Source organism: Moschus berezovskii, chromosome 21 (assembly GCF_049115385.1).
Source record: "Moschus berezovskii isolate FMDL1 chromosome 21, NW_MosBer_1.0, whole genome shotgun sequence".
Taxonomy (NCBI): Eukaryota; Metazoa; Chordata; class Mammalia; order Artiodactyla; family Moschidae; genus Moschus; species Moschus berezovskii.
Genome location: NC_142480.1, coordinates 3,576,095 through 3,600,237, shown reverse-complemented (window position 1 = coordinate 3,600,237; position 24,143 = coordinate 3,576,095). Strand labels below are relative to the sequence as shown.

General features: G+C 50.7%; 1 protein-coding gene across 5 annotated transcripts in view; it reads left to right on the top strand.

The window, feature by feature from the left end:
* The first annotated feature begins 4,402 nt into the window (after window positions 1-4,402).
* PPP2R5C (protein phosphatase 2 regulatory subunit B'gamma) overlaps window positions 4,403-24,143 on the top strand; it is a 135,093-nt gene continuing 115,352 nt past the window's right edge. For 2 of the 5 annotated variants that reach the window (XM_055418555.2, XM_055418556.2), the window contains exons 1-3: window positions 4,403-4,670; window positions 5,988-6,053; window positions 21,776-21,938. In XM_055418555.2, coding sequence (XP_055274530.2) covers window positions 4,479-4,670; window positions 5,988-6,053; window positions 21,776-21,938 — 421 coding nt within the window. In that variant the 5' untranslated portion in view covers window positions 4,403-4,478. Of the gene's footprint in view, window positions 4,671-5,039; window positions 5,128-5,987; window positions 6,054-21,775; window positions 21,939-24,143 lie in introns of those variants that run through there. The other 3 variants (XM_055418559.2, XM_055418560.2, XM_088829844.1) reach the window with 3 other exon arrangements.

Sequence of the window (24,143 nt, the reverse complement as noted above, 5' to 3'; positions counted from 1 at the left end):
GCATTCCTCATGATGTACTCTGCATATAAGTTAAATAAGCAGGGTGACAATATACAGCCTTGATGTACTCCTTTTCCTATTTGGAACCAGTCTGTTGTCCCATGTCCAGTTTTAACTGTTGCTTCCTGACCTGCATATAGGTTTCTCAAGAGGGAGGTCAGGTGATCTGGTATTCCCATCTCTTTCAGAATTTTCCAGTTTATTGTGATCCACACAGTCAAAGGCGACATAGCCAATTAACTGGAGAAGGAAATGGCAACCCACTCTAGTGTTCTTGTCTGAAAAAAACCAATGAACAGAGGGGCCTAGCAGGTTACAGTCTATGGAGTCACAAAGAGTCAGACACAAATTAGCAACTGAACAATAACAACAGTCAATTATCAATGTTGTGGCAGTTTCAGAACAGCAAAGGGACTCAGCCACACACATATATATATCCATTGTCCCCCAAACTCCCCTCCTATCTAGGCTTTGACAGCCTATTTTGAATTCTTTGAAACCAGGATCTACCTCTACCTTCAGCGTTCCTGTAAATGCCACAGGAGCCAGGACATGGCACAGTTCCCAGCATCCCCGGGAACATTCTATAACTAACTTTTGGCTATAACACTGGCTATGAGATGGCCCTCTCTAATGTGGACAAATGAAAACCAGCTCGACGGTCATTGAGGACCACACATGGTAGGTTTAGTGTTGACTTCAGTTTCTCCAGTTACTATAGTTTCAAGGTCACTGGGTGGTAACGAGGTAGCTCTTCTGATATCTTGCCCTACATTTTCCCTCAACTCAAGTTGACCTGATAAACACCTACCCTGACACGCACTGACCTCCTGTCAGATCTGCATTTCCATTTGCAGTCGACACCCCTACTAGCATGTTGAAGCTGCAGCTCAAATTCGGCATGTCCCAAGACTGAAATCACATTTTCTCAAAAGCCTGCTCTCCACTCCTTACCCCCTTACATCCCTTCCTATCACGAGGGTGCCCAAACTACAAACATGGGCACCAGCCTTTCATCTTCGATTCTGGCTCTCCCGCCTGAGCAAGTTGGCCTCCAGGGTATTTGGGATCCTCCCTCCTGTTGTTGTCATGGAGAGGCCTCACAGGCAGCATCTGGACGAGAATGAGAGCCTGGGTGCTGCCCTCCCCCAAAACTCCTGCCACAATGTCTTCTAAAGTGCAATTGTGAGCCAGTCACTCCCCAGCTTAGTATCCTTTAGTGACCCCGAAACTTTATACATTCGAAAAGCAGTCCAATTCCTCGCCAAAGCCTGCTGGGCTTAATTAGAAGTCTCTGTTCCTTCACTCACATCTCCCGCCATAAAAATACTCTTGTGTTCTTTCACCATTACAAGCCAGGCCATTCTCACGCCAGACCCTGCAGGCTTGCCGTGTCACCATGTCACATCCTGTGATTACTGACTTTCTTGTTTCCACCCACAAGGGTCTGGTGTGCTTCAAAACAAGGGTCGCGCCTTGTTTGCCATGGTACCCCTTGCGCTGTGCTTTGCACACAGTGGGCATCCAACAAAAGGTCTGTTGACTGAATGAATGAATGACAGGCAATACTGCATCAAGGGCCATGATACAAGAGTACTGGGGCCCTGAGCCACTTTAGAACTCTGTGGTCATCAACCAACAGTCTCAGAATTATCCTTTCTGACATAGACTTCAGTTCAGTTCAGTCGCTCAGTCGTGTCCGACTCTCTGCGACCCCATGAACCACAGCACGCCAGGCCTCCCTGTCCATCACCAACTCCAGGAGTTCACTCAAACTCATGTCCATAGAGTCGGTGATGCCATCCAGCCATCTCATTCTCTGTCATCCCCGTCTCCTCCTACCCCCAATCCCTCCCAGCATCAGACTCTTTTCCAGTGAGTCAACGCGTCGCATGAGGTGGCCAAAGTATTGGAGTTTCAGCTTTAGCATAAGTTCTTCCAATGAACACCCAGGATTGATCTCCTTTAGAGTGGACTGGTTGGATCTCCTTGCAGTCCAAGGGACTCTCAAGAGTCTTCTCCAGCACCACAGTTCAAAAGCATCAATTCTTCGGCGATCAACTTTCTTCACAGTCCAACTCTCACATCCATACATGACCACGGGAAAAACCATTGCCTTGACTAGACGGACCTTGGTTGGCAAAGTAATGTCTCTGCTTTTTAATATGCTGTCTAGGCTGGTCATAACTTTCCTTCCAAGGATACAGACTTACACTGGGTTATTAGATTGTCAGCATACATGGCATTTTAAAAATGAAGTGTTATTAACCAGAGGCATTGCTCTACCCTCTCTCCACTTTTTTTAACCTTTTTTTTTTTTTTTTGGAGAAACTATTAACCCACTTTGGCATAGTCAATGAAGCAGAAATAGATGTTTTTCTGAAACTCTTGCTTTCTCCATGATCCAGTGGATGTTGGCAATTTGATCTCTGGTGCCTCTGCCTTTTCTAAAACCTGCTTGAACATCTGGGAGTTCACGGTTTACATACTGCTGAAGCCTGGCTTGGAGAATTTTGAGCATGACTTTACTAGCGTGTGAGATGAGTGCAATTGTGCGGTAGTTTGAGCATTCTTTGGCATTGAACTGTGGAACATTCTGAAAGAGATGGGAATCCCAGACCACCTGACCTGCCTCTTGAGAAACCTGTATGCAGGTCAGGAAGCAACTGTTAGAACTGGACATGGAACAACAGACTGGTTCCAAATAGGAAAAGGAGTACGTCAAGGTTGTATATTGTCACCTTGCTTATTTAACTTATATGCAGAGTACATCATGAGGAACGCTGGGCTGGAAGAAGCACAAGCTGGAATCAAGATTGTTGGGAGAAATATCAATAATCTCAGATATGCAGATGACACTACCCTTATGGCAGAAAGTGAAGAGGAACTCAAAAGCCTCTTGATGAAAGTGAAAGAGGAGAGTGAAAAGGTTGGCTTGAAGCTCAACATTCAGAAAACAAAGATCATGGCATCTGGTCCCATCACTTCATGGGAAATAGATGGAAAAACAGTGGAAACAGTGTCAGACTTTGTTTTTTGGGGCTCCAAAATCACTGCAGATGCTGACTGCAGCCATGAAATTAAAAGAGCTTGCTCCTTGGAAGGAAAGTTATGACCAACCTTGATAGTATATTAAAAAGCAGAGACATTACTTTGCCAACCAAGGTCAGTCTAGTCAAGGCAATGGTTTTTCCCGTGGTCATGTATGGATGTGAGAGTTGGACTGTGAAGAAAGCTGATCGCCGAAGAATCGATGCTTTTGAACTGTGGTGTTGGAGAAGACTCTTGAGAGTCCCTTATACTGCAAGGAGATCCAGCCAGTCCATTTTAAAGGAGATCAATCCTGGATGTTCATTGGAGGGACTGATGCTAAAGCTGAAACTCCAATACTTTGGCCACCTCATGCGAAGAGTTGACTCACTGGAAAAGACTCTGATGCTGGGAAAGGTTGGGGGCGGGAGGAGAAGGGGACGACGGAGAATGAGATGGCTGGATGGCATCACCGACTCTGTGGACATGAGTTTGAGTGTACTCCGGGAGTTGGTGATGGACAGGGAGGCCTGGCGTCTGTGATTCATGGGGTCGCGGAGAGTCGGACACGACTGAGCGACTGAACTGAACTGAACTGAACTGATTAACCCACTTAAAAGACTAATCAAAAACCATTTCTTCTGCACAAATAGCTGTTTGGGGCTGTGCAATTTACCTGAGGATATTCGTCTAAAGGCACACGTTCAGACACCTGCATGCAGAAGTTACTTTCAGGACCTCCCACAACACTCCTCACATTAGTTCTTTTTTTCTTCTTTTAGCTTTCTCACGGCAGAGTCGCACAGGATAACCGAAAATGCTTTGCCTCACAACTTTCAAGAGTGAAAACCCACGCCTAAGAGAACACAATGGTTTCGAAGTGCCCAGATAAGATTCAGTTCCTAATCTTCACAGGTGAGACACCAACGGTCCCTGCACGTGAAATCCGCTCACTCCTAGAGTCTTAATACCTCAAGTACTTCTGCACTACACAAACTGCTGGAATATCAAAAAGTTGGGCCACTTCCCTTGGAAAATTCATCTCCCAAGACCTATTAGCGAGGTAAAATGAACCACGTGATTCCTGGTCATAATGCAGAGGTTTCTTCACATGGTTTACGATCAAGCCAAATTAAAGAATAAAATCCCATTGGCAAAGCAGGAGCCTGACCTGTGGGGCGGGGCCACCAGAGAAGGGGCGGGCCGAGGGCGGGGCCAACACAAGGGGAGGCGGAGCTGATGCGGGGGCGTGTCCAACACAGAAGGAGGCCGGCGGACCCTCCTAGGGGCGGAGCCAACCCAGGAGGCGGGGCCTTGCGGGAACCCGCGAAACCGCTGCTCGCGTGGCTGCCGGACCTCCTCAGCCGCTACCCAGCGCCGCGGCGGCCAGGGGCCGAAGTCGCCGTCCGCGTCCCTCTAGCCTCACAAGTTACTGCCATCCGTTTCAAATGTGCACCCTGCTCTATCTTTCCCGAACCTCCACAGGAGTCTCCAGTCTGTGGCCTCAGCCGAAGCCCCACGCTCCCTCCCCAGCCGCCGCCGCTGCCCTGCGTGAGACGGACCTGAGACGGACCCGAGCCGGAGCGCGGGGAGGGAGACCGAGGCCGCGCGAAGGAGCGGGGAGAAGGGAGAGCGTTAAGGCACGTGAGGCGCCTTGGCCAATGGCGGGGTCCCTGGAGGGCGGTGGGCGGGGCGGTAAGGGGGCGGGCCCTGGTGGGCGGGGCGTGGCTGCGGGCCGGGGGCGTGGCCGCGGGCCGGGGCGGGGCCGCGGCGGGGGCGGGGCCGGGCGCGGGGGCGGGGAGAGGTCTGGGGGAGGGGCGGGGCGGGGCGGGCCGCGGGAGGGGAGGGGCGGAGAGAAGCCGCCGCTGCCTCCGCCGCCGCCGCCGCCGCCGCCGCCGCCGCGGCTGCCGCAGCCTCTGGGAACCTGGGAAAGGGGAACCGCGAGCGAGCGAACGACTCAGTCCCCGGGCGGCGGCGGCGGCGGCGGCGGCGGCGGCGGCCGGGAAGGGGAGGCGCGACGGCCGGGGCGGGGGCAGGCGGCGGGGGAGGCGGCGGCGGTCCGCACCAGCCATGCCGAATAAAAACAAGAAGGAGAAAGTGAGTCGGGTCCCGGGGCCGCCGGACGGGGCGGGCGCGGGGGGCAGCGGGGAACGGCCCGGGAGCGGGGCACGGCGGGGCTCCCGGATCGCGCGGGTGCGGGGTGGGGGCGGGGGGCAGCGGGTCCGCCCGGGGCCGCGGAGCCCAGGCCGGGACCGGCCGGGGGCGTGGGGGGCGCGGCCGGGGTTGGGGGGCGGCGCGCGCGAAGGGCGCGAGGGGGCAGGTGGGGCCGCGGAGGTGGTTGACCCATCCTCGCAGGCGCCTGGACAGGGGCTTCCGAGGCCGGGGTGCAGGCGTCTCGGCAGGGACCCCCCGGCCGGGGAGGAGGGCAGCGAATGGACCGGGTTTAATGCTTGGGGAGAACGGTTTGCCCTCCGGAGGGACGCTCTGGGGCTCTCAAATACTATTATTATCCTGGGTGGCGGCGACGGCTGTGATTGTGCTGCGTTTGCATACGGGTGGGGTGGTATGTTTTTGCTTCAGGTGGAGCTCTGTAGCATTTCAGAATAACCCCAGACATCCTCGCTCCCAGAGTTGCGTGTGGGAAGGGGAAAAAAGGGTTGTGATGTGCATCTTTCAAGATGTGCGTTTACCTGTTTCTGCTTCAAGTTTTGAGCGCCAGATAATGCAGACGAAGAAAACGGAGAATCTGAATTTTGGGTGGGCCGGTGGGTGTCACATCACAATCCTGGGTCTCTTAACTCAACCATATAAAGGAAGAAAGTCGTGACGGTATTGATGAAAACTATCAAAAGTCATAGTTAAACTGTCTAAATACTTATGAAGCTGCATTTTGGTTTATTTGATGTTTCACAGTCTAAAATTGAGGAGCCTAATTGATTCTGCTTGATGTTCCCCAGGAATCACCCAAAGCAGGGAAAAGTGGAAAAAGTTCAAAAGAAGGACAAGATATAATAGACTCAGAGGTAACTATTATTAAATATTGTTTCCATTTTTTCATGAGCACCTTTTTAGGGCAGGAAAATTGAGGGTGAGAAAATCTAGGCTCTTCTGAAATGTTTCCCTGTGTGAGATCTTTTACTCCTGTTGCTCATAGCCCTCCATTTTAGTTATTTGGGTTTGTATTATTTGTCTTTGGGGAAATAAGAATGTTTTCAGACAAGTTGTGTACGTCTGGTGCAGCTGGTATATTTAAGTTCACCACCCCACCCCCGCCACCACCACCACCTGAAATCTAGCAGCCCTGCTGTGGAGCCTGGCGTCAAGGACTCTTTCAGACTGGGTTCAGGTTCCTTTCAGTTTTTCCATCCCCCCTCTTCCTTTGCAAGGGGCCAGGTCTGTCTCTCAGCTTCCCTGGTGGCTCAGTGGTTTAAAATCTGCCTGCAATGCAGGAGACGCAGGATCGATCCCTGGGCTGGGAAGATCCCCTAGAGGAGGAAATGGCAACCGACTCCAGTATTCTTGCGGGGAAAATCCCATGGCCAGAAGAGCCTGGTGGGCTACAGTCCATGTGGCTGCAAAGAGTCAGCCACGACTGAAGCGACTAAGCATGCACACAGGCAGCTCATCCTCCCCCTCCTCCCATCACCCTTGTTTCCGGGCTGCAGACTTTGCTGTGCTTTTCCCTGTAAGTGTCCTGTCCAATTGGCCTCTGTCCCTAACAGTGTTGGTATATATTGGGTTTTCTGATATTGCTGTTTTTGTGCGATCGCCCATCATCTTTCACATTGTTTTTCTTTGTATTGGCCAGTTCTGACTTCTTTCGCTTCTTTCCTTTGGGCTTATTGAGGAAGCTGCCGGAGTGCTTCGTGGGGACTGTGTCTACCTGGTGGGAGTGTGCTCTGAGGGTGTCTGCAGAGCCAGTGCTTGGCTTCACCTTTTCTTCTTTGCGACCAGTTGAGTTAGAGCACTTTGGGCTGAGGGTCTGGGAGCTGCACAGACCCAGGCAGAGCTAATGGGTTGTTTTGAATCCTCGGTAGCAGAGAAGCTGCTTCATTTGGTGTCATAGTTCTCCAGAGCTGGACTGTTTAGGTCCCTAGTCTTATCACCAGTGACAGTAATTTACAAGTGTCAGACCCTTTACTATAAGCCAAATTAGAGTAGAATTCAGTTCTGTCTGGGAAATAAGTTAACAGGCCATTATCTGCACTAGCCGTTTTTTTTTAATATGTATAGCCCCAGGTTATCTTTTCTTTATCATTTGGTACATTCTAAGTCTCCCTCCTCTTCAGGAGGTGGTTTACTCCAGCAAATCTGTTGCCCTCCCCAAAGCAAAAAACAGAAATCCAAAAGGTTCCTTAAATACCAGTGTCTTTGTGCCAGTCTTCCCCTGTCCTTCCTTTATAGCAGACAGTCACGTTTCACTGTGGCCTTCTTGCACATGACTTGGCTTACTTCTGTGTCACTCTTTTGACTAAATTGATTTAAATGAAGTTTAGCTGCTGTGCGGAGGTATATGCCTTTTCTTTTCCCTTTTTTTGGCTTGTTGATCTTTCATTAAAACTGCTTAGCCTTCCTAGTGCTGCCCCAAACCTTTCCTGCTCACGTACCTGCCTCTGTTAGTGTTGTGCACACACAGATCAGTGCAGATGGTTCGTTTATTCCTGTTTTAATGAAAAGAACCTGACTGTAAGGATGGAAAATGTTAACTTTGAATCTGGAAAAAAAAAACAGCAACAACAACTTCTCAGCAACTCAGCAATCCCAAAGCCACTCCTAAGTCAAGAGCCTGTTTAAGGTGGATTGGGTTCTAAGACTGTCATTGGCCTAAGAGTCTTGAGGTGTGGCCTGCAGTATCTTGAGTGTGATGCCCCACTTGTCTTTTTGTATTTTTTCTAGTGCTACTGTCTAAGAGCTGGAGCTACAGAGCTTGAAATTACCACTGAAAAGTACTAAAATGTTGGGCCCTTCACTGCTTCCTCCGCAGGATCCCAGAGGCAACATGGCACCTTAAGCCTGACACTTGGCAGGCCACTGTGTATTTTGCAGGAGCACTAGCCGAGGCTCTTCCGCGCCTCTGAACTCTGAGTTGGCTGTTGCTTTCCTGCTGTTGTCCCGCTCCCCTCTGTCTTCTCGTCCACCCTTCACTTCTCGTCCCACCCCCTTAGCCAGTGCGATTGACTCACATGGACGAATGAAACCATCACACCCTCTCTTCCTCTCCTGTCTGCTGATGTTACTTTAAGCTGGAATGTTTTAACCTGAACGGTTCATATGGGTTTATAGTTTCCCACGGGCTTCCCTTGTAGCTCAGTCCGGTAAAGAATCTGCCTGCAGTGCAGGAGACCCAGGTTCGATCCCTGGGTTGGGAAGATCCCCTGGAGAGGGAAATGGCACCCCACTCCAGTATCCTTGCCTGGAGAATCTCATGGACAGAGGAGCCTGGTGGGCTGCAGTCCGTGGGGTCGCAAAGAGTCAGACACGACTGACACTTGCTTACAGTTTTTCACGCTGCTTTTCGAGCCTTTCAGATGTCACATCACCTTCACGGTCGGCACTGGCTCAGGTTACCCTGCAGACACACCTCCGTTAGGACACTTAGCACATCCTGTACCTCATAGCGCGAGGGGTACAGAGCAGGTGCTCGTCCAGGGCAGACAAGTCATCCCGACCGAGAACATGTAAAAGAACTGGCCTGCGGCTGACTCAGTATACCAGCCACTTCAAGTGTGGGGAAAGGGCTATACAAAGTCCTGGCTGGCGACAATCTGGCCTCAAGGAAAACAAAGGAGCCAGTGGCTAGCTTTGCAGACTGCTTTGTGGTTAGAATGGGGGCCATTTAACAGCATGAGTCTTTAGCAAGAAGATGGAGTCCTGCAGGCAGGACAAGTATAGCTACGGGCAGTGTCTCAGCTGGGGGTTCCTGAGCACAAACGCTGACCCCTGGGTGCCATCAGCAGTGGCACCTAACTTCCGTGGCCCTGGCTCCTCATCTCTAAAATGACTTGGTGAGTTTCACATTTGGCCATTTTTAACTGCATGGGATAGATAGGCGTGACCCCTCTTGAAACTTTTCCCCACAAGATATATGGCCAGGATATATCTCTCAGTGCAGCAAAATACCATTAAAAGTCATAACTGCTGCTGTACAACTTTTGTCTTTTAGTAGAAATTTCTGATCCTTGACTGACATGTATTTGGTACATCTTTGATTTTTTTTTTCCAAGTAAATTTTTTTTTCCTCCTTTCAAACAGAATGGTTAATATTTGACTTGCTTTTCCATAAGTGTCCTGGAAATCAGTTTCCACCCATTACTTCCTGCTGGTTTATTTCAAGCACGCTTTTAAGGAGTGAGGACACAGATGAGTTCACGGGGACCTTGACCTTGTAAACCTGTGGCGACTGACAGAGCGAACTCATCTCTGAGCAGCTGTCCTCAATGCAGCATCAAGTCTGTAGACATATAGCTAGGCTCGTTGGATGAGTGTTTAGAATCCTAATAAACCGCTTGGAGAGTCCCAGAGTCCACTGCAGAGGATCAGACCATGCAACTATGTGTTTTGTTATCGTTATGTCAATTTGTGTACTGTGTCCAAAGTTACGTTTTTAAAAGCGTTGATGCTTTTTGTAGAGATTGGTTGTAAGCACATTAAAGGTCGTTCGTGTGTTGTTCTCCGGTCGTGTGTCTTCCTTATCCTGTTTCAGCTCAGTTTTGTTTGAAAGTCTCTACAGCAACTCTTACATAATATCTGTTGCTGAAAGGAAAGCTGAACAACCCTCTCTGCTAACCTGTGAGCTTATTCTGACCCCGCCCACCTTCAGCAGTAACTCGTCTTCCTCTTTGTGACCTGTCCTTTTGCATCCCCCACCCCCTCCCCTCAGGGTTCCTGAGACAGGGAGGCAGACTTGCTGGGGTCCCGTCGGCATCAGTGGTAGAGTCCTGTTTTAGAAATTTAAACCGAAATTTTAGAGATGCTTATTAATTCATCTAATAGTGACAATAACGCCCGTTACATGTTAACAGGAATAACGTTTTTGTGAAAGATGCCTGTTGATGGAAAGTTTTTTGACTCTCCAGTCTCATGACTCTGTAGCAGGCGTTCTGAGCTGCAGAAGGTTGGAGGAAGACGGCGAAGTGGTTGTGCTCCTGAGTGTGTTTTCGGGGGAACAGCCGTGGTCCTCCCATCCCAAGAGGAGAGTCCCCAACTCCCATCCCCAGAACACCAAAGCCTCTGCGTGGAGTCTGGATTCTAAACTCGGACTCACTGGGGGCCTCCCAGGCCCCTTCTCCTGTCATCGTCTGCCCTATTTTTTCCAATACAACCCCAGACTGGCCTCCAGGGGCACTCAGAGAAGGCTCCAAGGAGGAGTACTTTAAAATCTGTTTTGGTGGGACTTCCCTGGCTGTCTGGTGGTTAGGACTCTGCGTTTCCACTGCTGGGGAATCCCTGGTCAAGGAACTAAGATCTCTCATGCCACTGGGTGGGGCCGAACAAAAACAACTTTTTAAAAATTCTTATGTAATTATTTTGTTGTTAGTTGTTCAGTTGCTAAGTCATCTCCAGTTCTTTGTGACTCCACGGACTGCAGTACACCAGGCTTCCCTGTCTTTCACTATGTCCATTGAGTCGGTGATGCCCTCCAACCAGCTCATCCTCTGTCATCCCCTTCTCCTCCTGCCCTCAATCTTTCCCAACATCAGGGCCTTTTCCAGTGAGTGGGCTCTGTGCATCATGTGCCCGGAGTATTGGAGCCTCAGCTTCAGCATCAGTTCTTCCAAGGAATATTCAGGTTGATTTCCTTTAGGATTGACTGGTTTGATCTCCTTGCTGTCCAAGGGACTCTCTACAAGTTATTTCGTTGGGAACGGGAATTCTGCATCATCGTTGCTTAGGGCCCAGGTGTCAGGAGGATGGCGGCTCTGCAGAGAGGACAGTCAGAATGGAAGGACGTGGGGTCTGGAGGTGCCAAGAGCTCACTGTCCTCAGGGAGTAAGACTCCCTGAGCTGTCCCCTCTCGAGCGCCCGCTCCTGTCCTGTGCTACAAGCTGGACACTTGGTGGACACAAAGTGCCTCCCACCGGAGACCCACTGCTCCTGAGAGGGCAGCCCACCTTCCGCACTGCAGCCATGGGGGCCAGGTGTGCCCTGTGGTGCTGCCCGTGCTGCTGTGCACTCAGGACCTCCCCCGGGATCCTTGGGCAGCCCCACTAGGTGCCAGCAGCTCCCCATCTCCGGCGGTGACAACCAAAAATGCCCCTTGACGTGGCCCAGTGTCTCCTGGCGGGCAGAACGGCCCTGTGTTGCAGCTACTGCTCGAGAAAGATCTCTGCACAAATCACGCATGCTTGCTTGTGAGTCGTGCCTGGCACATTCATGGGAAGAGCTGTGCTCAGACAGAGGGGCACCCGCACCCCTTCGCACCCTTCAGAATTCGTGAGGGTCCCAGAGAGCTTTGACTGAGGTGGGCTATAGCTACGTATTTCATATCAGAAACTAAAAGGGAAAATTTTTTGTTATGCATTAATTTATTTACTACCTATACCACACACCTGGGCTTCCCTGGTGGCTCAGAGGTTAAAGCATCTGCCTCCAATGCGGGAGACCCGGGTTCAATCCTTGGGTCGGGAAGATCCCCTGGAGAAGGAAACGGTAACCCACTCCAGTATTCTTGCCTGGAGAATCCCACGGACGGAGAAGCCTGGTAGGCTACAGTCCATGGGGTCGCAAAGAGTCGGACACGACTGAGCGACGGAATGAATCCCATCTCCCAGATGAATGAATGAATACCACACCTATGACATGTTGACTTAAACAGAATATTTTTCATGAGGAATGACAATTTACAAAAGTTCACTAGGGAAAACGGCATTGCTCTGTGTTTCTGCAAATCCCTGTAATATCTGGCCTAACTGAAGATAGCTGCTCTCCTGAGTCTGCACCTGCATTCTGTCTGTTTTGATGTCACGTGTCTGGTAGCCTGTGAGAAATCAGCAAAAGGATGGTTATAAAGGCAAAGCATGTCTCAGTGTTATCATAAAAATAGGAGAACCCCCCGCCGGGGGCCTCAGGAAGCCCACTCAGAGACCTGTTGTTTAGATGACTCCTCTCGTCGTTTCCTGCTTGCATCTTTGTATCTCCAATTAAAGTTCATTTCTTCTGAAATTTAGAGGAAACTTTTTGTCACCATCCTGGAACATGTATTTTCCCGATCTTTTCAATTTGCATAGCAGTTATTTGCTCTGCCAATTATTTAAAGATAGTGCCTCGGACAACTTTAATTTACCTGAGATTTACCTCCCCAACTAGACCGAGACCTTGAGGACAGCACTTTAACTGGATTCTTCTTTGCACTTGCCAGATGTGTTAGGACCTGGAGTCAAGAAGTACTTGTTAGTCGATTTTGAAAGTGTTGAGGAAGAGTGCTTCAAATCGATCAGCTGGCTGTTTCCTTTCTGATTCTGTAAATTTGAAAGAAAAAGTCTCTCTTGTTAAGAGGCTTGTTTATGTATCGCCTCCTTGATCGTCTCGGGGAATTTTAGTGCAGAATTTTCATTCGGTGTAGCTTGTTCCAAATAAGTAGCATTATGTTAGAGCAGAAGATTGGGCCTTCGCAGTGGCTCAGCAGTAAAGAATCCTGCAGTGCAGGAGCCACAGGAGACACGGGATCAAACCCTGGGTTGGAAAGATTCCCTGGAGGAGGGCATGGCAACCCAACCCAGTTTTCTTGCCTGGAGAATTCCATGGACAGATAAGCTGGCATGCTACAGTCCATGGGGTCCCAAAGAGTTGGACACGACGGAAGCACCTCAGCACGCGCACACGCAAATCTGAAGTTCATCGTCTTAGGCATTTTTTCTGATGTTTCTAAAGATTTATGTAAAAGGTTTGAGTGGCCCTTGGATAATATGGGGGCTGGGGTGTCAACCGTTTGCACAGTCAGAAATCCCAGCATAACTTAGAGTTGGCCCCTCGTATCCACAAGTCTTGGGTGCTTTATCGTTCTTATCTTAAATTTATTTTGGGAACATTTCTCGGTAGAACATACGTATTTTATAAGTTGTGTGTGTACATGTATAGAAAGAGAGACAACACTCTGAGTGTGTCTTGCCCTGTGCAGCCGCTAGGGAAGACAGGGAGGAGGCCCTTGTTGTCACCCGTGAAGCATGTTTTCTGTTGTCCATGAAGGGTCACAGCTGTTGCTCTCAGACATGGAGCAGACTCGGGGGTAACTTGGCTCTCAGCAGCCACTGAACCGATGGGTCGAGCTGGGGCACGTTATTGTAAAGAGCTCCCTGCAGCCGTGGGTGAGGAAAGCAGAGGGTTTACAGCAGACCCAGGAGCCCCTGAGCACGCGTGGGATGCGGGGTGTGGCGGTGGGCGTGGGGAGTGCCTTGCAGATAAAGCGGCGGAGAAGGTCAGTGAGCACCCCTCTCCTCTTCAATAAAAGCTCCACTGCCAGACGAGTAAGCCTGGAAAGAGTCCTGGAACTGACTTGTCTGAGATAACGGGAAGCATCCCTGTTCGTGGGAGCTCCCGGGTCAGCCGTCTCCCAGTGAGTGCGGGCGGTGGCAAGGTCACCCCCGGCGAGGAGTGCAGGGTGAGTCCGTCTGCAGCAGCGTGAATCACAGGGATCTTTTCCTAAGTCACGGGGAAAATTCCTCTGAATGATGGCAACTCTCACAGCGTCTCCAGTGTTTCCTTAAGTACTGGGCACCTGCCCAGGTCAGGACACGATGCTGTCTGGCTTGGCCCAGCGTTCTGGTTACAGCCTGGCGTCTTCCTGTCAGCCGGTGGTGCTGAGCCAAGTCTCCCCAGGCCCTGCTTGTAGGTCAGCTTCCAGAACAGCTGCTGCTGAGACGTGCTGCTTCCCAAACCCCAGGCACGGCGTCATCTTCGTTTTCTCCACCTGGGGGCGGGAGAGAGCCGGCCTAAAAGTAAACGCTCCAAGAGGGGAGGAAGAAAAGCTCTCTCAGTTGGAGGACTTCATGTTTTCCTCTATCATGATGGAAATGTTAGTTGCTCAGTCGTGTACGACTCTTTGCAACCCCATGGACTATAGCCCACCAAGCTCCTCCATCCATGGGATTCTCCAGGGAAGAATACTGGAGTGTGTAGCCATTTCCTTCTCCGGGGGGGTTCTTCCCAACCCAGGGATCAAACTCAGGTTTCCTGCATTGCAGGCAGATTCTTTACCATCTGAGAAGACTTTATCATAAGTGGTTTGGGTTTTTTTTTTAATATTGATTTATTTGACTCCAGCAGCTTTGGTGGCGCATGTGAGAGCTTCCCTGTGTCATGTGGGATCTAGGTCCCTGACCAGGGACCAGACCCATGCCCCCCTGTGCTGGGAGTGCAGAGTCTTAGCCACTGGACCAGGGAAGCCTATATGTGTTCTTTAAAGATGAGCTTGAGCAAGGCTCTAAAGGGACATTGTGTGTGTATGCTAAATCACTTCAGTTGTGTCCAACTCTTTTGCGACCCCATGAACTGTAACCCACCAGGCTCCTCTGTCCATGAGATTCTCCAGACAAGAATACTAGAGTGGGTTGCCATTTGCTTCTCCAGGGCATCTTCCCAGCCCAGGGATTGAACCCATATCTATTACACCTCCTGCATTGGCAGGCAGGTTCCTTTACCACTAGCACCACCAAAGGGGCCCTAGTTCTGACCTAAAGCTGGTTTTGCCCAGTGGGAGTAGCAGTGGACCTGGCACTGCTAAGATGCTAGACCTGTGCCGTCCAAGAGTTAGCTGTTCAACACACGTGGCTAAGTTTAAATTAAGAAAATAAATCAGATTGGGAAGTTCAGTTCCTCCATCACACCAGCCGCATTCCATATGCTCAGCGGTCACATCTGGCCATGGGTCCCCTTCTGAACAGCACACAGGGAGCGGTTCCCACTTCACAGGAAGTTCTATTGGACAGAGTGGCCTTAGACCCCAGCAGTTGCTTTCAAAATAATTCCAGTTTGAGCGCTTTGAACTTGTTAGCTGTCACTCTTCTTAATATAAAGGATCAAACCTAGGATTAAATTTAAGAGACAAGAAGACGTATAAACTGGCCAAAAAGGCAAATGGGTAAAATTAGAGAAAAGAGGCAGGTGACAAGGGGATGTGAGGTGGGAAAGAGGCCCCATGTACCACTTGGCCCAGGCCCCGCCTGCCTTCTAAGGCCCCACCCCTGCTACTCAGCCTGAGGCCCTGCCGTCCCCATCAGAGTGGACCTAGGGAGACCCCAGGAAAGCAGCAGCGTTGTGTCCTTCTCTTCTTTCTTTTTAGACATTTATCTTTATTTGCGGGTTGTGGGTGGCGGGGATCAAAGCACACTTGGTTTTAAAAACAAGAGTCCGGAAGTCCGCAGTTTCGCATTTTCCTTGATCCACTGTGAGCCCTGCATCCTAGAGCAGGGCTGGGCTGGTTCCTTCCAGATCTAACGGGCACAGTGCTGTGTGCTGAGAGGGAGAGGCTGGCTTCTGCGGGCCAGGCCTTTCTGCTTGCTTGCGGGGTGAGCCTGCCCTCCCCCAGAGTCAGCTTCTTCCCCTCAGCTAGCATTCTCTTTGTCTCTTCTCTCTTTCTTTCCTTCCTGACGCATTGTCTTATTTTATTCAAATACCAGTCTGCTCACACATGGTCCAGGAACACCCACATAATTGTTGCTGTTCAGTTGCTCAGTCAGGTCTAACTCTTTGCAACCTCAGGACTGAAGCACACCAGGCTTCTGTGTCCTTCACCATCTCCCGGCATTTGTTCAAACTCATGTCCTTCAAGTCGGTAATACCATCCAGCCATCTCATCCTCTGTCGTCCCCTTCTCCTCCTGCCTTCAATCTTTCCCAGCATCTGGGTCTTTTCCAGTGTGTCAGCTCTTCACATCAGGTGGCCAAAGTATTGGAGCTTCAAATTCAGCATCAGTCCTTCCAATGAATATTCAGGACTGATTTCCTTTAAGATTGACTTGTTTGATCTCCTTGCTGTCCAAGGGGCTCTCAAGAATCTTCCTCAGCACCGCAGTTCAGAATCATCAGTTCTTTGGCTCTCAGCCTTCTTTATGGTCCAACTGTCACATGACTGCTGGAAAAACCATAGTTTTGACCATATGGACCTTTGTTGGCAAAGTGATATCTCTGTTTTTTAATACGCTGTCTAGGTTGGTCATAGCTTTTCTTCGAAGAAGCAAATGTCTTTTAACTTCATGGCTGCAGTCACCATCCGCAGTGATTTCGGAGCCCAAGAAAATAAAGTCTCACTGTTCTATTGTTTCCTCATCTATTTCCCAGGAAGTGATGGGATCGGATGCCATGATCTTAGTTTTTTCAATGTTGAGTTTTAAGCCAGCTTTTTTACTCTCCTCTTTAACCTTCATTAAGTGGCTCTTTAGTTCCTCTTCACTTTCTGCCATTAGAGTGGTATCATCTGCATATCTGAGTTTGTTGATATTTCTCCTTGCAGTCTTGATTCCAGCTTGTGCTTCATCCAGCCCAGCATTTCGCATGATGTACTCTGCATGTAAGTTAAATAAGCAGGGTGACAATATATCACCTTGACATACTCCTTTCCCAGTTTGGAACCAGTCCATTGTTCCATGTCCAGTTCCAACTGTTGTTTCTTGACCTGCATACAGGTTTCTCAGGAGACAGGTAAGGTGGTCAGGTATTCCCATCACTTTAAGAATTTTCTACAATTTGTTGTGATCCACACAGTCAAAGGCTTTAGCATAGTCAATGAAGCAAATGTAGACGTTTTTCTGGAATTCTCTTGCTTCTTCTGTGATCCAGTAGATATCGGCAATTTGATCTCCGGTTCTGCTGCCTTTCTAAATCCAGCTTGTACATCTGGAGGTTCTCAGTTCATGTACTGTTGAAGCCTCTCTTGGAGGATTTTGAAAATTACCTTGCTAGCATGTGAGATGAGCACAGTTGTGTGGTATTTTGAACACTGATGTGAGAAAGCAGATATAATCACATGTGAAAGATTGGTCTTCCAACATCATAACCAGTGATGCCACACTTGCCCACAATCTCCCCGACTTAAGCCATAGTCACGCCTTGGTGGCCACTAAGCCCTTCACAGAGCTTCCTTAACTGCATTGTCTGAAGCTGCCAGTCTGAGCACTGTGGACAGTGTCTTTCCAACTCTGAATAGCTGTAGGGATCTCAGCAGGAGATGGAGGAACCAGCTCAACCTTGGCATAGCACCCAAGCTATGAGTCCAGGCTTTGAGTAAGTCACAGCAGCGTTGACCACACCGTGGCCTACCTGCAAGTTTACCGACAAACTGGGCTGCAGTTCTCTGGTGGAAGGTCCGTTGCCCTGCCTGGCCAGCCAAATGGCCATCGTGTTTTACATTGCAGGCTTCAGTAGATGCGCTCAGTCACCCAGCAGGCACGTTCTGAGGCCCCACTGTGTGCCGAGCACCACCGCAGGTGCTGGGGATTCGACGCGGGACACAGCAGGGCCCCTGCACATGTGCAGTTTGCTTTCAGCGAGTGCCGTGTACTCTCCTGTATCTAAGGGGCACCGATCGCACTGGTGTGGGACCGCCTCATGCTGGGCAGAGCCACGGTCCGGGGGCTCCAGACACCAGCAGCTCCCGCTGGTTCTTGTGACACCGAATCCAGGTGTGTCACATTTCCGGACACCCCTGGTGGCCAGGACCACCTCTGGCCGTCCCGTGCTGGAAGCCAAGAGGCTGCTGCAGGTGGTCAGGACAGTCTCCCCAGGGAGACAAGGGTAAAGGTGAGACCTGAGGGCAGAGAAGGAACCGGAGATGCAGAGATCTGGGAAAGGGTGTTCCAGCCAGAGGAGGCAGCTAGTACAAAGGCCCAGGCAGGAGGGAGCTGGGCGTGTCGGCCAGAAAGAAGGCCGGCTGGGCTAGAGAGAAGCGAGGCATGTCGAGGAGGAGCTTGGAGAGACGGCGCACAGGCCTCGCCCAGCAGGCTCTCAGGCTCGTCTTGGATTCTTATTCTAAGATGACACGGTGAGCAGGGACATGAGATGATCCGACCTGAGTGGTTCCAAAGACCTCTGCACCTGCTGGGTAAGAACCAGAGGGGCGAGAGTGGAACAGGGAGGCACGTTTCAGGTCGAAGACCCAGCCCCTCAGATGCCAGGGTTCCTCGTCCACACTTGGGAGGGTGAGGCTGGGCCCGGCTGGCCGTGGGCGCTGCAGTTGGGTGGGCTTGTCAGCTGACCGCTGGCTTTACAGGCCTGAGCTGAGAGTTGGCTCTTGTGGCTTCTGACCCCTGAAGGGCAGAATGCAGACAGCTGTGCTCTGCGGGGCCAGCTCCTACCCTCACAGCCTTCATTTTTTCCTGGACAGTCTGGTTTCTTCAGAGAATGCCCTTCTTCCCTCACAGACAGCCGATTCTCCAGGGTCACGCACACATGGTTCAGTGGCTGTGGATGGTCAGTGTTCAGTCCAAAAAGTAATCTCCTTTTCAGCCGCATGCCTCTTCTTGTAAGGTTTGTTTTGTTGTTTTCGGGCCATGCTGCACGGCACGGGATCTTAGTTCCCCCACCCCAGGACCAAGCCTGTGCTCCCTCGTTGGACGCACAGAGTGTTAACCACTGGACCACCAGGGAAGCCCTTCAGCCCCAAACTTAACTCCTGCGCACATCGTGCTCAGAATTTCTGAGTCTGGGGGCTCTGTGGAAGCAGGTCACCTGCCTTTTCCCGCCAGCCTCACCCGCTGTGTGGTTTCCAGAGTAAGGTTGCCCGGATCTCGCTTCGTTGGTCCCACCCCTCCGTCTGCTTTCTACTCTCGAGACATCTGGGGAACGCTGTCTTGTCCTTAGATGCACCAGCGACTGCTCGTGCAGATCTTGTGATTGGAGGTTGTAGCTTTCATGCCTTCATTGTCTCTGCTTTAAGACTCACACCGTTAAGTGTGCGTGCAGGCCTGACCTCAGTCAGGCGACTCGCGTCTGCTCTTCCTTTTCCGCACCCCTCAGCCAGGGGTTGTTGGCAACTGCTAGTTTCTGCCATTGTGGCAAGTGAGCAGCCATGGACAGTAGGTGAATAAATGGGTGTGGTTGTGTTCCAATAAAACTTTATTTGCAAAAACAGGTAGGGGGCCAGATTTGGCGAGAGGCTGGGCACTGATGCTGCCTTGTGAGTTTCTGGGCTCTGCTCTGAAACCTGCGGTGACTGTGCTCTATGAGAGAGATGACTTTTTCTTTGACCCCACTCCCCATCTAGAAGCCGTTGAGAGGCCAGTGATTTGGCCCCGCTCAAATGAGCAATAAACATCCTTCAACTGATTGTGAATTTTTTTAATTGCAGTGTTTGAATGGTAGGAAAGAGGTTCTTGTTCAGTAGTGATCCCCATATGGGAAAACATCTAAGAAAGAGGCTTTATCACAAACCCAGTTGTCTGTTTTGCTGTTTGAATGAAATATCTCAGAATACTGAGAAGCTAACAAATACCCATGTATCTACTGTCTGCATTTTTTTTCACTCTGATTTTTATGGGGGTGCAATTGCCGGGCTGCATAGGAAGTTGGGGATTTGGGCGTACTGCTGGGTCCAGAGACCTTCAGGCTTGGTGCACCCCACGTTAGAAACTGCCAGGGACCGCTTTTCCTGAGGGTGAGGAAGCCCCTCCACCTTCCGAGGTGCAGCCTGGGCTGCTTGTAAGACCTGAATGGCGGTCTCATGCCCCCAGCAGACACGCCTCTTGCTGTGCCCTTCCCTGGGGGTGCAGGGGCTGGGCAAGGGGTGCCCGAATGACTCCCCCTCCCAGCCCTCCAAGACCCCACTGCCAAAGCCTCAAGGGTCCCGACACCCAGCAGTGATTCACACCCCACCCCCCAGAGTCCGCACAGCCCTGCTGTAAAGAGGCCTTGAGCTGAGAAGAGTGGGCTCGGCACCCACTTCCTTGCCGGGGCTTCATGCGAGTCTCAGGGCATCCTGAGGCCCCTACGTCCCACCTGGAAATACAGCTGCCTCTGACGAGGGGTGAGGGTCTGCACCCTCACTTCGGAGCCTCCAGAGCCTACTGACTAGGAGCAACGTCCAGTGGACGGAAAAGGGCAGCTCTTTTGATAAATAATTCTGAGTTTGATAAATTTCCCATCGGGACTTCCCTGGCGGTCCAGTGGTTAGAACTCCATGCTTCCACGACAGGAGGTGCAGGTTCCATCCCCGGTGGAGGAACTAAGGTCCTGCAGGCCACGCAGCGTGTACAAATATTAATAATAATGATCATTTTCCATCACTGATCCAAAAACAAACGAGGCTGAAGCCAATCTTGGAGCACCCCTCACCTCACTGAGTGAAGACATAAAAACAAATCTACCCATTACCTCCTTTGCTGGAGCGGCAAAGAAAGGGCGAAGTTAGTCTGCTTAGACCTTACCCAAGTCAAGTGGCTAAGACAGTATCATTCTTCTTTAGAAAAATTTCTTGTAATTTTAAGATGGACAATCGAGCTTTCATTTTGCGTGTAAACACCTAAACCTGGGAAGCACCCCGCTGTCCGTTGCTGACTGTTGAGCCGACATGCGCGCCTTCTCGCGCCGGAGCCCAGAGCAGCCTTGGAAGTGCTCACCTGCGACTCCAGGGCTGCTGTGAGTGAGTCCGTCTGGAAAGACGGAGGCCCTTTGGGAGCACTGGGTTAGCGGCTGTGGTGTGCCTCTCTCTGTTCCACACCGGTTCCTCCCTTGTGCATGGCTGGCACTGTCCTTGACATGAGCTGGCGTTCATAGTTCAAAAGTCCGAGAGCTGCCAGTCTTCTTTTGGAGGGGAGACCACCGTCGCAGTGCCAGGCCCTGTTTAGAGGTCAGTGGGGGGTCACAGGACAAGGAAGCGCCTGGTTCTGCCTGAGACAGTGGGGCGAGAGCAGGGGCTTCCGTGAACAGGCTGAAAGGAACGGCTGACGTCGTTTTTTATGTGTGGTGAGAGACACACAGCGCGAAATGTGCCCCGAGCAACATCAGTACATTCGCCATGTTGTGTAGCCGCCACCACTGTCTAGTTCCAGACGTTGTCCTCACCCCAGAAGGGAGCCCCCTGAGCAGCGAGCCTTCACTTTTCACTCCCCACTGCTAGGCCTGACAACCACTCACCTGCCGCCTCTCCGAGGATTTTCCTATTCTGGTTGCCTCATACAAATGGGACCATACAATGTGTGGCCTTTTGTGACTGGCTTCTTTCATTGTGCACGGTGTTTCCAAGGTCTGTCCCTTTTGCAGCTTGTCTCTGTACGTCACTCCTTTTCGTGACTGAGTAATACTCCGATGGGTGGATATACCGTATTGTGTGTTATCATTTGACAGACACATGGCCTTTGCTGTCTTTGGTTGTTGTGAATAGTGCTGCTGTGAATACTGGTGTACAAGGTTTTGCTTCAGCACCACTGCTTCAGTTCATTTGGCTATATACCTAAGAGTGGGCAAAAGTCCCTTTTGCCAAGTGAGGAAACATTTTCATAGGTTCCAGAAATTAGGATATGAGCATTTTTCGAGGGTCACTGTCTTCAACCTATGTATACACCAGCCCTATAGTCAGAAGTTCGAAAGAAGATGCAGGGAATTAGGTGTATCTGTGAAATCTCCAAAAATAGCATCGCTGAGGTGAAATGTAACTGCAGACTCCGGCGGCTTGTAAGCGATTGAGTTGTTTTCTAGTCGTGTGAAAGAGACCATCCCAGAGCAAAACTTGCCTTTTTTATGTGTATTTTTCCCTTTCTAATTGTGCTATAAACTACAACTGTTTGACATACTTATTTTTGTCTTCATTTTGGAAACAGGTTCCCAGCAGGAAAAACAGCCTTATTGCTGCCCCGTCTGCAGTATCTGGTAAAATAAAAGTGCCAGCCCCTCAGCCCATAGTGAAGAAAGACAAACGGCAAAATTCTTCCAGATTTAGCGCCAGCAATAATAGAGAACTTCAAAAACTACCGTCTTTAAAAGGTAATTTTTATTATTCATCTTCTGAAAGTTAAAGTTTGCCCACTTAGGGGTAAGGAGCAACGTTTTGATGGTTTGCTAGCCTCTTATACTTTTGCTGTGTTTAAATTCTGTAGGGTTATTTTTTCTCTTTATTGAGTTTTTTCAGGTTGAATGCCACTAACTTAAGCAACTAATATTTCAAATTCCAGAGCTATTTACAATGAAAATGTAATCGTGAGTACATTACGGGTGTGCAATACTTAACACACAGAGGAAAGACTTAAATCTTTTCATGTTAATTGTAATTCAGCCAGCCAGTTTTCTTTCAAGTAATTCTCCTCTTTTGTTTGTCTTAGAACTCTGGAAACCCAGAAAGGAGTTACTGCAAGTAGGGTAATTGTAAAGACTGTGGTAGAACCTCTTCGTTGCTCTGGTGCTCGGGAAGTGAGGACTGTAATGATAGTCTTTTACGGACTTTCTCCTTATGGGTCACTTGGGGATTACCTCTACGCAGGGTTTCCTGCTTGCGGTTAGCCAGGGAACAGTGCTCTTTGCTTCAAGTTTCCCCCCAAACAGCCCAGCCACTAAACTAACCCCCTTTCTGTCTGGGGGGTATTCAGTCCCTAAAAGTGCTTCTCTAGGAGATTTTGAGGTCAAAGTACATAGAATCTTATTGGGGAAGCAAGGTAAGGACCCCAGAGTCAAATATGAACCTCTGAAAAGCTTTATGTTCACTAACGTATAAGACTAGTGTAATAAAGCATCAAACATTTTTCATACCTTAAATTCCTAACAGTGGGTCTTCTCCGGTTAATTTTCATTGTGTATGAACTTGGAGCAGGAAGCTTGTCATCTTTACAGGTGTATCCCCGTGCCTTCCAGATTGCAGGGCAGAGAGCAGGAGCTCAGTATAGATGTTCGCAGGAGAGAGGGTGGATGAGGAAGAATGGCTGCAGGAAAGGAAGGGGGGAGAGGGGGGGGGAGGGAGGGGGGGGAGAGAGAAGGGGGGAGGGAGAGAGAGAGGGCGGGGGGAGAGAGAGGGGGGGAGGGAGAGAGAGGGGGAGGGGGAGAGAGAGGGTGGAGGGGAGAGAGAGAGGGGGAGGGAGAGAGGGGGGGAGGGAGAGAGAGGGGGGAGAGAGAGGGGGGCAGGGAGAGAGAGGGGGGGAGGGAGAGAGGGGGGAGGGAGAGAGAGAGGGTGGGGGGAGAGAGGGAGAGAGGGTGGATGGAGAGAGAGGGTGGGGGGAGAGGGGGGGGAGGGGAGGGGGGGAGGGAGAGAGAGAGGGTGGGGAGAGAGAGGGGGTGGATGGAGAGAGAGAGGGTGGGGGAGAGAGAGGAGTGTGGGGCAGGGTGGATGGATGGAGGGGGTGGAACAGTGCATGGAGGGAGGGATGCATGGATTCATGGATGTACTTCTGACCCCTTACTTGCTAGGGATCCAGGCTCTCCTCTCATTGCCTTTTGCAGAGCTCGTATCTGGCTTATATTTGGTTTAGCTGTGTAGTAGATAATGTGCCTAGTAAGTCCTTCTGGAGGAGTCTTCCCCCTCCAAATAGTCCGTGCCTTTCTGGTGCTGTTCAGTCATTCACCAGATACCGTTTGGAACACCCCCACACCAGCCCTGCTCCAGGTTCTGGGGGTGCCCCATTCAGCACACCTCCCCAACCAGGGTGGACCCCCCGGAAGCGAGTGAAGGGCTGCCTGCTGTCCCCACTCCCGGGGCCCTGCGGAGGCCTGGCCAGAGTCCGCAGCTGTCCGGGGTGGACAGGCTTCCCCCACTTCGGGGCGCGGGCGCTGTCCCCAGGGCCTACCAGCTGGAGGTCGGCCTCTGCCCACGAGGCTGTGCCCTGCCAGGCCAACCCCTTCCTCTCCCTGAGCCCGGAAAGACACCCCCATGCAGCCCGAATCTCACTCTGGCCAGGCCGTGCCCCTCGCTGGCTTGTGTGGTGCATCTTTCCTGGCCGTTCTAAAACATTAGGGCATCTGTAAGCATGTCCGAGCAGCTTCTGTCTGGTTCAGAAAAAGAACAGGAATCGACTGGAATTACACTAAGAACTACTGGCAGGGTTCTGTATTGATTATACTCCACCCATCTAGGGCAGTGGTGCGCTGCCTCCCTTTTTCAGCTCTTGCTTTCTGACTTTCTGTAAGGTCGTATGATTTTTCTTGGGATTCTTTGCCCTTGCGTTACATTTCCTCCTAAGTGCTTTCTGGGTTTTATCACTCTTG